The sequence below is a fragment of the Heliconius melpomene genome, chromosome 6 (genome assembly GCF_056956725.1).
Source record: "Heliconius melpomene rosina isolate 202511_hmr_F chromosome 6, ASM5695672v1, whole genome shotgun sequence".
Classification (NCBI taxonomy): Eukaryota; Metazoa; Arthropoda; class Insecta; order Lepidoptera; family Nymphalidae; genus Heliconius; species Heliconius melpomene.
The window spans coordinates 14,344,608-14,359,140 of record NC_140394.1 but is presented as its reverse complement, the minus strand read 5'-3'; the positions used below and the strand labels follow the sequence as shown (position 1 = coordinate 14,359,140).

At 34.3% G+C, this 14,533-nt stretch overlaps 2 protein-coding genes across 14 annotated transcripts in view; one reads left to right on the top strand and one right to left on the bottom strand.

Annotated features, from left to right (window-relative positions):
• LOC146538733 (Kv channel-interacting protein 4-like) overlaps nucleotides 1-14,533 on the bottom strand; it is a 52,131-nt gene that overhangs the window by 13,865 nt on the left and 23,733 nt on the right. For 2 of the 13 annotated variants that reach the window (XM_085187353.1, XM_085187354.1), the window contains exon 2: nucleotides 3,085-3,268. The exons of 6 other annotated variants lie outside the window; for them this stretch is intronic. In XM_085187353.1, the coding sequence (XP_085043479.1) occupies nucleotides 3,085-3,088 (4 nt within the window). In that variant the 5' untranslated portion in view covers nucleotides 3,089-3,268. Of the gene's footprint in view, nucleotides 1-3,084; nucleotides 3,369-3,492; nucleotides 3,508-14,533 lie in introns of those variants that run through there. 5 more of the 13 variants (XM_085187355.1, XM_085187350.1, XM_085187356.1 and 2 more) reach the window with 5 other exon arrangements.
• LOC146538734 (uncharacterized) lies at nucleotides 7,650-9,014 on the top strand. Its single transcript, XM_085187344.1, has one exon. It carries the CDS (start codon nucleotides 7,650-7,652, stop codon nucleotides 8,760-8,762), a length of 1,113 nt encoding a protein of 370 aa, XP_085043470.1. The 3' UTR covers nucleotides 8,763-9,014.

The following is a 14,533-nucleotide window of genomic DNA, read 5'->3' as shown; positions in this document are numbered from 1 at the left end:
ATATCGTATAGGAAATGCAAACGAGTACACAAGTACACAAGTACACGTGTAGCTCACCTGCAAAAGCCAAATACAATTACAACAAAAGAGATGTGGTCAAAAATATAAAAAGTGTTTTTTTTTAAAACAAAATCTCTTATTATATAATAAAACAGTAAAAATATTTTGTTTGTCCATTTAATATTTTTGACTGAAATGGATAGAGGGGCACTTAAAAACAATAATAGAAAGCAAAAATATTTTTTTTTAATTTCTTGTCTGTATGTATGTATGTATGGTCACGCTAGTACTGAACCGATTTACGTGAAACTTTCACCAATTTAACATCTAAAGTTGGTTTCATCAAAATCGATTCATTAAAAAAAGTTATTGTCATTTGAATGAAGTCAAGGCATGAGTTTGTCTGCTAATATAAAGAAATCCATATCTATACTTATTTGTAATAAATCTGTATTTTAACCGACTTTCAAAACAAGCAGGGGGTTCTCAATTAAACATTTGCGATTCGATATTCGATTCATTTATTCGATAAATTATTTTGAATTCGATTTCGATATTGGATTATTTGATTCGATTTTTGTAATATGCATTACAGTTATTTTACAAACAATATTATAAATTCTTACCCAAATCAATAATTTAACATTTAAGGCTGTTTCTGAACGAGTAAATTAAATTATTATTATTATTAATAAAAAAAATATCCGCGATAATTGTCACCTCTCATTATATTAAGGAAACATGTTGTAATTAATACCTTATAGTAGATCGATATTTGTAAACATTTACTTAATTAGATAATTTAGTTGTTTTAAATAACCCTTTTATTTAACTAAATATTATTATTTATAAAATAAATTTTGCGAAGACTCAATATTATGGATTATTATTTTACTTGAAAAATAAGAATGATTTCATCTTTAAATAGTTTTCTGCGTGTACTTAATATGATTAAAATCATCATTTAACAGGTGAACAATTAGAATAAACATTGATTTTAAGATTGACCTTCTATTATATAATATTTTACTTTAAAACATAAGGCAGACCGCGCATTTCATCGTCTATTCTCATAGTCAAACGGAACCGGAATAAAATATTTCAAACGCTGGCAACCCCTGTTTGCGGCAGGAATTTTTCAGGCAACCCTGTTTTATAGTGTTCAGAAAAAAATAAGCTTTAATTTGATATATAATTCATTAAAAAAACACATGAGTGCAAATTATTAACATTTAGTGACATGTTTAGACCAGGCAACCCTAGACTTGCGGCAGACTGAGAGCTGGCAACCCTTAATTTTCCAATTCCTTATGGGATTATCTTTCAAATGATGTGCGATTCATATAAAAAACGTATTGGTGCAATTTTCTCCAAAAACGAGTTACGAAAAAATGTAATTAAAGGTGATTGCGGCAGGATTCTTCCAGGCAACCCAGGTGTAATCTGTTCTACTGATCATGTATTATTCATTAATATAGGTTTAATTAAGAAAACTCGTATATGCAGGATTCAACGGCCGGATCCCAGGGTATTGACATCAACACATTCGACTGTCAATAAATTCTGGTCATTAAATGAATAATCATGTTGTTAAAGCGGCATGGCCGCGGGGGAGCCGCTGGTCTATATCTATATATAGTCCTTTTATATACACATATATATATAGAGGTAGAGGAGATATATAAGGACGACTCTAATTACTGGCTGGCACCTTTATGGGCTGTCAACGGCGACCGAAAGAGGAAGATCACGAACGTCATTCTGCCCGACGAATTCTTTAGAACCAGATATTGTTATTAGACTGCTAGATAATTCCCTTTGGTTGTTTAATAATTATTCGAAGCCTTGTTTTAATTCATTACCTTTCCCACTTTATTTAATATTTCCAATAGTTTCTTACAATAAATATATATATATAAAAGGACTTGTCCTCACTGACTGAGGTAAGACGCACGCACAGCCGTAACCGCTGATGGTAGAAACGTTAAATTTAGGCAGATGTTTACTTTCGTAATCTGGACATCCACTAAGAAGGGATTTTGAAAAATTTTAACTCTAAAGGGGTGAAATAGGGGTTGAAAGTTTGTATGGAAAAAAGTGTAAATCGCCACCAATTTTTATAAAATTGTAAATTCAGACTCTTAAAAATAGTTAATTGAACACGTGTTCACGGTTTATTTTAATTCATCCCCTAGGGGTGTAAATAAGGGGTTGAAAGTTTGTATCGAAAAATCTTTAAATCGCCACTGATTTTTATAAAATTTGAAATTGAGACTCTTAAAAATATTTCATTGAACACGTTTCATGGTTTATTAGAATTAATCCCTAAGGGTGCAAATAAGCAGGCGAAGCTGCGCGCGTCCGCTAGTAATTAATAAAAGTATATAAAATACAACGTCATTTGTTAAGAATAAGTAACACAGACACAAACCTGTCCAGACAGACAGACAAGGAACGCAGACGCTTCCTGTACACTAAGGTAGGCAGAGAATACCAACGAAACTGATGTAAAAGGATTACAATTATAAGTTTTAGAAATTTTAATCCCGAAAATCCCGGGTATTAATTTTGATACCGGGGAAATATTACGCGGTAATCATTTAATACGACGGCGCGGGCGAGGGGGGCGGGGGGGCGGTCTGACTTAGGGGTATTATGTGAGAATGGATTATACTGTAATTAGAGGTTTACGAGGGTCGAGAGGGTCCCGGATCCCAAATATTCTTGCGCAAACAAACATCGAGTGATTAACAAGAATTTTATGACTCATTTTTAGTTTCGCTGTTTCACACGTTTAATTTCGAAACAATGTGTAACGGAATTTAACGCCGCGCCATCTTATTAGGTCGGAGCACTGAAAATAATGTAATTTCAATCTTTCCCTGTCGTCGTAAGGCGTCGAATTCTGTTATTGAACACCCAATGTCTCGATAATTGGGCAATGCGTGGAAAACGGAGTTTTAACCCTGGGCTGCCTCTAGCAGCTCTCCCTGGGCACTATGTCTTGTCAACTTTGTTTTGTTACACTGCGCCAGGAGGGTCGCAATGTTTTTTATTTATCTAACATATATACTATTTTCTTACCCATTTTCGTTGTGTTTGTCTCCGTTGTGCTCGTATGCTGCGCACGTGTTCTCTGTTGTGTGTGTTGACTCACTTTCACTCTTTACAATTGACACTTTGTTTTCTCACTTTATTTTTAAAACAAATTTTTGAATAAGTGATTTCGAGTACTTAGAGTAAAAAATATTTTAATTGGCTTTAAATCCTGAGTTTTATACAATTTCATTTATAATACTGTCGTTAATGTTCTTTTCTTTACACTAGGTTCCCTCCACCCACCCCGCTATGTGCGGAATAAGTTAAATCTAAATAATCATACTTATTGTAAAAGTCTATATTTTAAGTTTTCAACTGGCTCTAGTTTAAAATTATTAACGTAGTATCTACTCTTCACTCTTAAAACAAACTTTAATATAAATGTTAACTTACTTCTGCCCGTGATTTATGATGCGCGTACCTAAAGAGCAGTGTTGTGTTTCAACATCTAATTGACTATAAAGTGGGGAACGGAGTGTCTTAACACTAGGTTCTTTTACGCCTGCTCTCTCACGTAAGAAACATGAACAAGTAAAATAATGGAGACATGTTTCGAACACTTTGCATTAGTCCGTGGTCACTGGTCACAGTGGCCTGACCACTTGACAGAGAGTGAAATTTCAAATCGAGAGGCTTCCGGCCAAGATACTAGTATCAAAACAACCTTCCTTCATAATTAACTTTTAAAAATTTCATCTCTCAGTTCCAGCCAAAAAATCTGTGGATACCAGAACGTATGTTGGTGTGTTGCCAAAAAATTCTCAATCAAAAAATATTTTACGCAAAGCAATTTTCCTTTTAAGGTTCCGTAGCTCAAAAAAAAGGAATAAATACAAACTTATATTTGTAATTAATTGCAAAATTTTAACTTTAATGTTAATCTTTTTTCTCAAGATCACGTAGATTAAACTGAAATAATTATTTATCAAATCCTGGATATTTGATCGTTTTTGTAGCATTTCGTAAGAAATTCGCCGCCGTAATAGAAACATAGAAAAAAACTTTCTGAGGATCAAAAATAATGAAAATAAGTAAATAGTGAGAACTAACAGTACAAATAAAGGAAAAGATTTCCAAAAAATGGAAATTTATAGGTATTCCTTAATAGGATATGTAGGATAAATTTCCATTTTTTGGATTTCTGTAATCAGAAAAAAAACAATGCTTAACCTACAATCATGAAATTGATATAGAACCCTCGGTGAGCGAGTCCGACTCGCACTTGGCCGGTGTTTTTTTTTTCATATAAAACCTATAGATTTTGAGTATAAGTCGTGGGAGCGGATATAAATCATTTCGTATGGAAGTGAAGTGGAAATAAAAATCAGGGCAGGTGTGGTCAATGTTCTGCGTTTATTATTATATTATTTGCAAGGTTGACTGGGAGAAATTAGTATTAGGTGTTGAAAAAAATGCTTATAGAAATGTACAAGGAAGCTTTATAATATGGCTCGTCAGTAGGGGGCTCACCCGGCGCAGCAACCTCACCTGCCCCCCGACCGACCACTTTCACTTGGCCATCCTAACGGGATAACGGAACAACGTAACGAAAATATTAAATATTTATTTTCTCGAGGGGAATCGAACCCACAGCGCTTTCGTTTACATTCGTAAGCTGAAGCCCCTGCGTCGCTACCTCCACCAGGTGTGCCTGGTAGGCAGCAGGCAGCACACCAGCGACCCTGCACTTGACCGCCGCTGCTCAGCCCCACTTGCGGCGCTAATTGTGCGTTTCGATTCCGAAATGTTTTACTTCAATAAACATCGCGTACAGCCGTCGTGGCACAGGGACTTTAAACGCGACGGTTGTGGATTCGATTCCCACTAGAGGGAATGAAATATTTAATATTTTCATTTCCTCGCCCTGGTAACAATTCGACTGAAAGTGAGAAACGAAAGTGTTTTAACTCACTAGATTCACAGGTTCCCTCAACTAAGCAAAGTTCGGCGTTAACTAACAACAAATAGGAAATGGAGAAAACGGTCACTCGAGTTCCCTTAGTCCTATATGGTATAAAAAGTATATAAAAATAAAAAACAATCTTAAAATAGTCGTTCACTATTGAACTAACAATCCAAAAGTTAGTAAAAGCACATAAATAACGCAAAATTTATAGCTCAGCTTTCACTTGAAAGCGAAATCCATGTGATTCAATTTGGCACGGAATCGAACCCACACTCATGGTCGTAGAGAGTGAAGTTGGCTGCGTTCCAGACAACGACACCGGGGCGGATAGTTTCATATTGTTCATTATAAAAAGAGGGAATTTAACATACTTTTTTTGTAGCTTCTTACATTTAGATTTTATCTTTGTTTTTAGCTTCGTGCTGTATCCGACGGTTGCGGGTTCGATGACCGCTCAGAGAAATGATTATATTGTAATTATTTTCATTTCCCCGCCCTGATAGATAAAAGCGCGGCATGAGTTTAAATTTTTTTACTGGAACAGGGTGTCTCGCGGGAACAATTTCTTAAATTTACGTAAAAACAAGTAAAAGTAAGAAATTTCTTTGCTAAAAGTAACACAAAACGGCCAGATTCAACAAAAAATGAGCTTCAATATCGCACCAGAGTCTAGGCAACTACGCTTTGGAACACTTTACTGTAACTTTCAGCTATTTTCATTCAATTAGTGAAATTTGATTGAGAAACTTGACGGCTTGACGGCTATTGAATATACTAAAGGCTGATTCGAACCTCATACAGACAAGATTTGCCTTTCAAATTGTGGAAAATAAAATACATGAGGCATCGTGGCGCAGCGCACGAGCGTGCGTGAGCCCGATGCGCTGTCTCAGGGTAGCAGGTAGTTGTAGGTTCGAAACCCACTAGAGGTGTCTGTGAGACCCTAGTAGTTTGGAGTTGGCCCCTGTTGGCACTTCCTAGCGTATCTGCACAAATTTCAACTTTCTAATTGCACCAGTTTCGTCGGTATGTCGATTTAGCTGTCATTCACTAACGGAAGAGTTTTATACGTATGTATTCATACATGTATATTTATCTCGGTAAAAATAGAAAAATAAAAACAATCAATTCCAACAAAATACTTCATTAAGCCACATTTACAAACTCAAAACGTGTACAAAACAAAAATTTGTATAAAAAGCACTCAAAAACAAATTAAAACCCAACTGTCTTTCCATTGAAGCCCGCGGCCTTTGTTATAATTAGAGGGCGCCTGAAAATAAATTATAGCAATTTGTGTATTAATGTCAATGGTACTTTGCTATGGAAATAATTGTAGGCGCTCGACGTGTTTGTTGCTAGCGCTGTGGTCCTTGATGTAGTGCGTAGAAACGGAAAAACGCGGTTAAAACGTACTTGCTAATAAATTATATGAAAATAAAAATATTATGTGAAACAATTTGAAAAGCCGTTTTGGATTATATTTATAACTAGCTTTTACGTGCGGCATCGCCCGCGTCTATGACACAATCATGACACATTTTGACCACAGTAACCTCACTCGAGGAAAGGAAATATTTATTAAAATTTATATATTCATTTCTTCCTTGACTTCCGCCACTCAACACACAATGCCACTAAAAAAATCGGCGGAAAGTGGGGAACGGAGTGTCTTAACACGATGTTCCCTCTGCCTACCCTGCTGTGTGCGGGATACAGCGTGAAGCTGATTTAAATAACAATACAATGAAGTTTTATTAGCCTTTCAAATAATATCTTTAACTAGGTTTATCAAACTACCCTTGAAGTCACGGTTGGCGTGATATTGAGTTATTCGTCGGTATATCGCGCACATACATATACTCATACTTAATGCAAATTAAAGATTTCAAAATCTTCAAAATCGATTCATCTAGTCAAAAGGATATGAGGTAAAAAGCATCAACAAATACGACCGAACTGATAACCTGCTCCTCTTCCAGGAGTTGGTTAACAACAAATAAAAACAACAAACTCGAAGTCAATTTCAATGATCACGGAACTTCTAAAATCACTCAAACTTCATTTATATTTAATATCGAGACCTACGTTTGCTCCGAAGTGTCTGCTATATTAGACACTTGTCAGGCGACTGTTAATTTTCACGAAGAAACTATTTTTATTATTTATGTCTTGACGCGCTCTTGCACCACCCAATTTTCCAGACATTGCGCGCGTTTGGAGGAACTTAACGCCTACCGCCACACACATATGTATATATATATATATATATATATATATATATATATATGTAAAAGAAGTTAGTGATACTTCTTTCACATTCATATGTGACAATGTCATCATTGACGTCTCTTAAAAACTAAAGAGAAAAATATATTTTAATATTTAATATTTAATTAATACGAACTGGTGAAACAATAGCTTTAAATGTTGTTTCTCTTTTCAGGTGAGTTTGTAATAGATTAAGGTTAAAGAATATTTGTAAAAGTGTGAACATTTATTTATGTAATAAATCTCTTTTCAGAGCAACTCAATTCTAGTTATAGTTTTACTGTTCACCCTAATATCCAAGGATAATTATAAAACACATTATAAAACAACATTTCTACAGCTGATTCCCAAGAATAATGGATCATGGTCATTCATGGTCAGGGCCAGTGAAGATGTGAAAACAAATATTATTTGTGTAACGTCAATTACCGATTTAAATAGCCGTACTTTTGAGTTCCCAGATAAATTACAACCCGCAAAATTACATGATGCAATCCTACACACACAAATCTTTCAAAAAGTGAAGGCTACATTACAAAAACGACATGACAAACGACAGGTGTGGATATCAGTGAGCCCAGAGACGAAGGCGGTTTATTGTGATGAAAATGGAAATATGCAATTCATGGGATATCTTTTAGAAGAGAAAGTAACCCAAAAATCTTCTACAGCAGGGATCTCTGAAGAATATCTAACAAGATTATTGGAAAGTTTCGCAGAAACGAAGAAAGAATCATCAAAACCTTTCAATGTGGGGAAAATGGCAGAAAGAATAGTGATAGAAAAATTCAGCAGTAAGATTGCTAATGTGTCCCAATGGATGTCTATCTTTGAAGCAGAATGCGCACGCGTAGGTATAGAAGAAGATGTCAAAAAAATTGAAATTTTTAGGCTGTTTTTAGAAGAATCCTGTAAAGACTGGTATAGTTCGATGCTTATTAAATATACAATAAATTCAGAATGGGCAATGTGGAAACAAAACTTTAATGACACATATGCAGATAAGAGTTGGTCACCAATCAGGTACGCAATGTTATTTAGATATAAACAGGGCTCATTACTCGAGTATGCATTAAAAAAAGAGAGACTACTGTTAGGAATAAATAAGTCCATGGATAAACAGACTCTTATTGATCTGATAGCCACTGGATTACCAAATTTCATTGCACATAAAATTGATAGAAGTAGTTTAAAGGAAACTCAAAACTTATTTAATAGTATAAGAAGTTTAGAGCACATGGTAAATAAAAAAACAACAGATAAAAAAATACCAGCTTCCAAAAGTATAAATGAAGAGAAAAATATAAAGTCAATGGCTAGTCCGTGTAAAATTTGTGACAAAGAAAATAAAGGTACACGTTATCACCCTGAATCCCAATGTTGGTTTAAACAAAAAAATGGTGATAGAACAAGACAGGATCAGATAAGGAGTGTAAATAATTCAGAATTAGAGACAGAACTAAACGAAATTAATCCAAAAAACTAGTAGTGCCGCCATTAATAAAAATTAAATTACTAATTAATGACACTTTGGAAACATCAGGAATCTACGATTCTGGATCTAATGTGTCCTTAATAAATTCAAGGTTATTGGCTTTAAAGAAAATACATACTCATAATAAAAAAGCAGGTTTGAAAACAATTAATGGCGTAAAAAAATCTATAGGAATGGTAACTTTAAGACTAAAAATTTTTGAAATTGAAAAACAAGTTGATGTTTTTGTTATAGATGAAGAAAACTTCGACTACAATTTTCTACTTGGATTAGATTGTATACAAAAATTTAAATTAACTCAAAATGAGAATTTAGAAATCATACAAAATATCCATAGCAATGAAAAGACAGACTACATAAAAAACAAAGAGAGACAGCCTATGATCACAAAACAAATTCCTGGCAGCTCGGGTAGTGACATATGAATAAATGAAAATGAAAAACAAGATTTAATTCAAGAATATGAAATTAACTTTAACGAAAATATATTGGTCGGTGATTTTAATATTTCGGTAAATCATTTAGATCATAAAAAAAGATCAGAAATTGATCAATTGATATGCAAATATAATTCAATTTTCGCTAAAGACAAATATGATATAGGTACGGTAAAAGGTTACGAAGCACACATTGATCTCCTGATAGATAAGTACTGTAGTAAGAGACCATATAGATGCTCTATTGAGGATATGAAAGAAATTGAACATCAAGTATCAAAATTATTAGAAAATAATTTAATAGAGGAGTCATATAGCCCTTTTGCCGCTCCGGTAACTCTAGCATTTAAAAAAGAAGAAGGAAGGAGATCGCGGCTTTGTATAGACTTTCGGGAATTAAATAAAATTGTTATTCCTCAGTCGCAGCCTTTTCCCTTAATCGAGGATTTAATGGTCAAAACAAGGAAATGTAATTTTTTTTCAACATTTGATGTAAACTCAGCGTTCTGGTCCATACCTCTTAAAATTAAAGATAGACCAAAAACTGCATTTGTTACACAGAATGCACACTATCAATGGACATGTCTACCTTTTGGCCTAAAAACTGCACCCGCCATTTTTCAGAGAATCTTGAGTACGATCATACGAAAGCATAAACTGTCAGATTTTACTGTCAATTACATAGATGATATTTTAGTATTTTCAGAAACGTTTGAGAAACACATAGAGCACTTATCTATGTTACTGGAAGCAATCCTAAAAGAAGGTTTTAAATTAAAATTCACGAAATGTTATTTTGCACAAGACTCTGTAAAATATTTAGGACACATAATCAAAAATAACACGGTGACTCCACTAAAAGATAATTTAATTGCTATAAAAGAATTTCCGATTCCAAAAACACAAAAAAACGTCCGACAATTTTTGGGAAAAATAAATTTCTATGGAAAGTATGTACCAAATATGTCAATAATTCTGGATCCATTACATAATTTATTAAGAAAAGGAGAAAAATTTGTTTGGTCTGATAACTGTCAAGAATCATTTGATACTATGAAAAAACTTCTATGTTCTAAACCAATTCTAGCCATCTTTGATCCAGACCTACCAATACATATTTATACAGATGCTAGCATACAAGGCATAGCAGCGATCTTAAAACAAATTCAACCCAACGGTGATGAAAAACCTTGTGCCTATTTTTCCAAAAAATTAAACAATTCCCAAAAACAGAAAAAAGCTATATATCTCGAGTGTTTGGCTGTAAAAGAAGCAGTTAAATACTGGCAACATTGGCTTATAGGAAAAACATTCACGGTTTTTACAGATCACAAACCTTTAGAAAACATGAATATAAAAGCCAGAACGGATGAGGAACTGGGAGACCTTACATTTTATTTGTCACAATTCAATTTTAAAATAACATATTCTCCGGGAAAATATAATGTAGAGGCAGATACTTTAAGCAGAAACCCAGTATTAGAACCATGTGAAAATGAAGAAAGTTGTTTAAAAGTCGTCAATTTTGTAAAAATGGAAGACATACAGCAAGATCAAAATAAAAACGAAGAAATAAAACAGAATATAAAAAAACTTATCTTTAAAAATAACATATATTATAAGAAAACCGGAAAACATGAAAAGATTATACTAAGCGAAGAGTTCAGTAAACATTTTATAAAACAAGTTCATCACTACTTCTGCCACTTAGGAAGACAACAAGTGGAAAACAAAATAACACCCTTTTATCAAGCTAAACATTTATTAGACAACATAAAAAGAATATGCGAAAACTGTGACGTTTGTATAAAAAATAAATCGAGAGGAGCATACAAGTTTGGACTAATGTCTCAGTTAGGACCTGCCACGTATCCGTTCGAAATAGTGTCTATAGATACCATAGGTGGATTCGGTGGTACGCGTTCAACCAAAGTGTATTTACATCTTTTAGTAGACCACTTTACTCGCTACGCCTACATTTTGACATCCAAAACTCAGAATGCAAACGACTTTATTAAACTAGTCCAAAAAGTAACACAAGATTATAAGATTGACTTGATTCTATCGGACCAATATCCGGGCATAAATTCAAAGGAATTTAAATATTTTTTAGAAAACGAAGGCATACCTATAGTATTCACTGCAGTAAATGCACCATTTTCTAATGGATTAAATGAACGGTTAAACCAGACATTGGTTAATAAAATTCGTTGTAAAATTAATGAAAGAAAAAATAAGATCGCTTGGACTACTATTGCTCATGAATGCACGGAAAGATACAACGAAACTGAACATAGTATAACAGGGTTCTCCCCAAAATATTTACTGCAAGGGAAAAATGTGGACATTCTACCAAAAGAACTGAAACAAAATGAAATACAGAATCATCATCTAATACGAGACCGAAAAATTGCCTTGGAAAATAGTATAAAATCACATGATTATAACAAACAAAGATTTGATAAACACAGAAGACATTGTGAATTAGAAGTCGGAGATTCAGTTTATGTTGAAAACGGAAATCGGATAAACCGAAAAAAACTGGATGAATTGAAAATTGGACCATATCAAATTATAGAGAAAATATCAAAATCAATTTACAAAGTAAACACGGGTCATAAAAAGTTACAGTCAAATCTTTTCCATATTACAAAACTTATTCCAGTAGGAATACATGATTAACCCCGGGGGGGGAGATGTAAAAGAAGTTAGTGATACTTCTTTCACATTCATATGTGACAATGTCATCATTGACGTCTCTTAAAAACTAAAGAGAAAAATATATTTTAATATTTAATATTTAATTAATACGAACTGGTGAAACAATAGCTTTAAATGTTGTTTCTCTTTTCAGGTGAGTTTGTAATAGATTAAGGTTAAAGAATATTTGTAAAAGTGTGAACATTTATTTATGTAATAAATCTCTTTTCAGAGCAACTCAATTCTAGTTATAGTTTTACTGTTCACCCTAATATCCAAGGATAATTATAAAACACATTATATATATATACGAACAATCGATACTGTCCGCCGTCTGTCTCATACATTATGTGTGTTTGGTTATTTGACGTTGCGCCTGATCGATTCACACTTTATTGGCTTTTATCGAATTTGGAGAGGATTTTCGCGTTTGCTCCGTTATTATATCAGGCGCTTTATATGAAACAACGGGTTCGATTGTTGCGTTTGCACTCGGGGAAATAAATTTAATATTTTCATTTCCTCACTCTGGTGATGACGCAAAATGCGGCGTTTAGTTCCGCCACTCACCACGCTATACCTCATGAAATCGGCAAAGTAGGGAACGTAAGTGTCTCGACACTAGGTTCCAACAAGTTGAGTGGTAAAATTTAAAGTCGGTGTCTTAGTAAGACACCGAGGTGGAAAACATATACTATTTTCTATATACTCGTATGTATATAGAAGGACATGTCGGTCGGAATTACTTAGTGACTTACTACAGGTTAGGGAGTGTAGGGGGCCTGACGGGATCTTGCAGTTAACCGAGCGACCAAATGTAAATATGAAATAACCCCATTCCCCCGAGTAGCAAATGTCTCGAATTAAACTTAGAACCCGCGACCACCGTTGTAAATTGTTTTATTTCGACAATGAGTATACTCGTATAATATGATTTCATTTTCAATACAATCCAAGCGTTTTATTTTGTTTCTTACAAAGTGTTGGTCCTCGAGGAACTTGTGCCGCTTCATAATATAAACTGTATAAACAAATTTTTATTCAAATCGGGTTAATATGAAAAGTTTTTTACATTCATCTAAAGAACTCGGGGCTTTATTATGACACTAGCGACTCAACGCGGCTTCTATTTGTCTATATAATTTGTTTAGAGGTGTTTCTCACAATTAAAATGAGTAAGCAATATAACGGAATGTGCCGATTCATGTCCGCATAGTTAACGAAATAAGCTAAAATAATTAATTTTCTCACACAATGTATGCCAGCTTGAGAAGTCATTTACAATATTATCGAATAAGCTTTTTTTTTATTTTAACAGCAAAGAAAAATTGTATGGAAGTAAAGATATGTCGCAGAGCTAAGTAACCGTAAGTAAAATGCTATTCGTAACCGATTTCCATATAAACGTTTCAGATAAAGGCAGAGGCTAAGTGAGACTTGTTCTGATAAGGTTTTTATTTAGAGAGGCGCGAGCGGAGAGCGGCGCGAGCGGAGAGCGGCGCGAGCGGAGAGAGGCACGGCGTGGGCTTGCGAGTGTGACGCGTATATATAGTTATTGTTACTTGTAAATAATCTGCATAATTTAAGTTAAACATATATTTGAATTAACAAGTGCAAAATTAATCTTCAATTAACTACTTGTTTGTATTACCCATACGTCACCCATCATAAGTGTGACTGTACACGCGACGAGTAGAGAGTTCGATCCCCACTCGACGAAATTTAATATTTCGTCGCTTTCGAGTCGAGGTAAAACGCGGCGTTGAGTTCCGCTACTCAACTCTCTTAGCACTAAGTTTCCTCTGCCCTGCCGTGTGCGGTATACAGTTTGTTTTTCGGATTTTTACCAATTTTAATAAAAATAAGTTTATCAGTGATTATCTATGTATGTGTGATTCTTGGTTGTCGGTGCCGCTATACATCCTAAAGCGGATATTACCACCGGCTCGACGCCGTTTCTTACTTCCGATTGCCAATATGAAAAATATTCTGTTCAACTAAACTTTAATATCAGACGATTTTAAGTACTAGATACGTATTTATTGAGCAACACAGCACACCGAGAGTCAAGACTCTCAGCGCGAGGGTCGAGGGTTTGATGGACATCAAATGTCATGGTTGGTAGGTTATATGACAACCATTGAGGTGGTAAGAGTGGTCCTACCAATCTTACTTCCTACTAATACTATAAATGTGAAAATGTATGAGAATGGATGTTTGTTCGTCCTTCACGCAAAAACTACTGCACGGGTTTACGTGAAACTTTATACTGTAGCCTGTACTTCACAGTAGGTAATGTATGAAATACAAAGTTACTTAGAAAACGTATAAAAATTTGAAGGTTTTTTATACATTTTCTAAATAAGTATTTTTGTTACCTAAGTGTGGAATAAACTTTAAATACATTAAAAACCCAGACTACAGTTTAAGTAAACATTTCGTATAATTTGGCTATAACATAACGGGTGAAGCCGCGGGCGGGTCGCTAGTGAGCTGAAAACCTGAATTTATTAAATCTGTAGCGACTTTGAGGCGACAAATTAGAATGCCACGAGACTTTTACAGCGGGATTTATTAAAATTTATGTTTATTTATGTTCATTTATGGTAATACTGAGGCGAGGCG

What these genes read in the sequence shown, in the direction of transcription:
- LOC146538734 (XM_085187344.1), top strand. Translation starts at nt 7,650, where the DNA reads ATGGTCAGGGCCAGTGAAGATGTGAAAACAAATATTATTTGTGTAACG.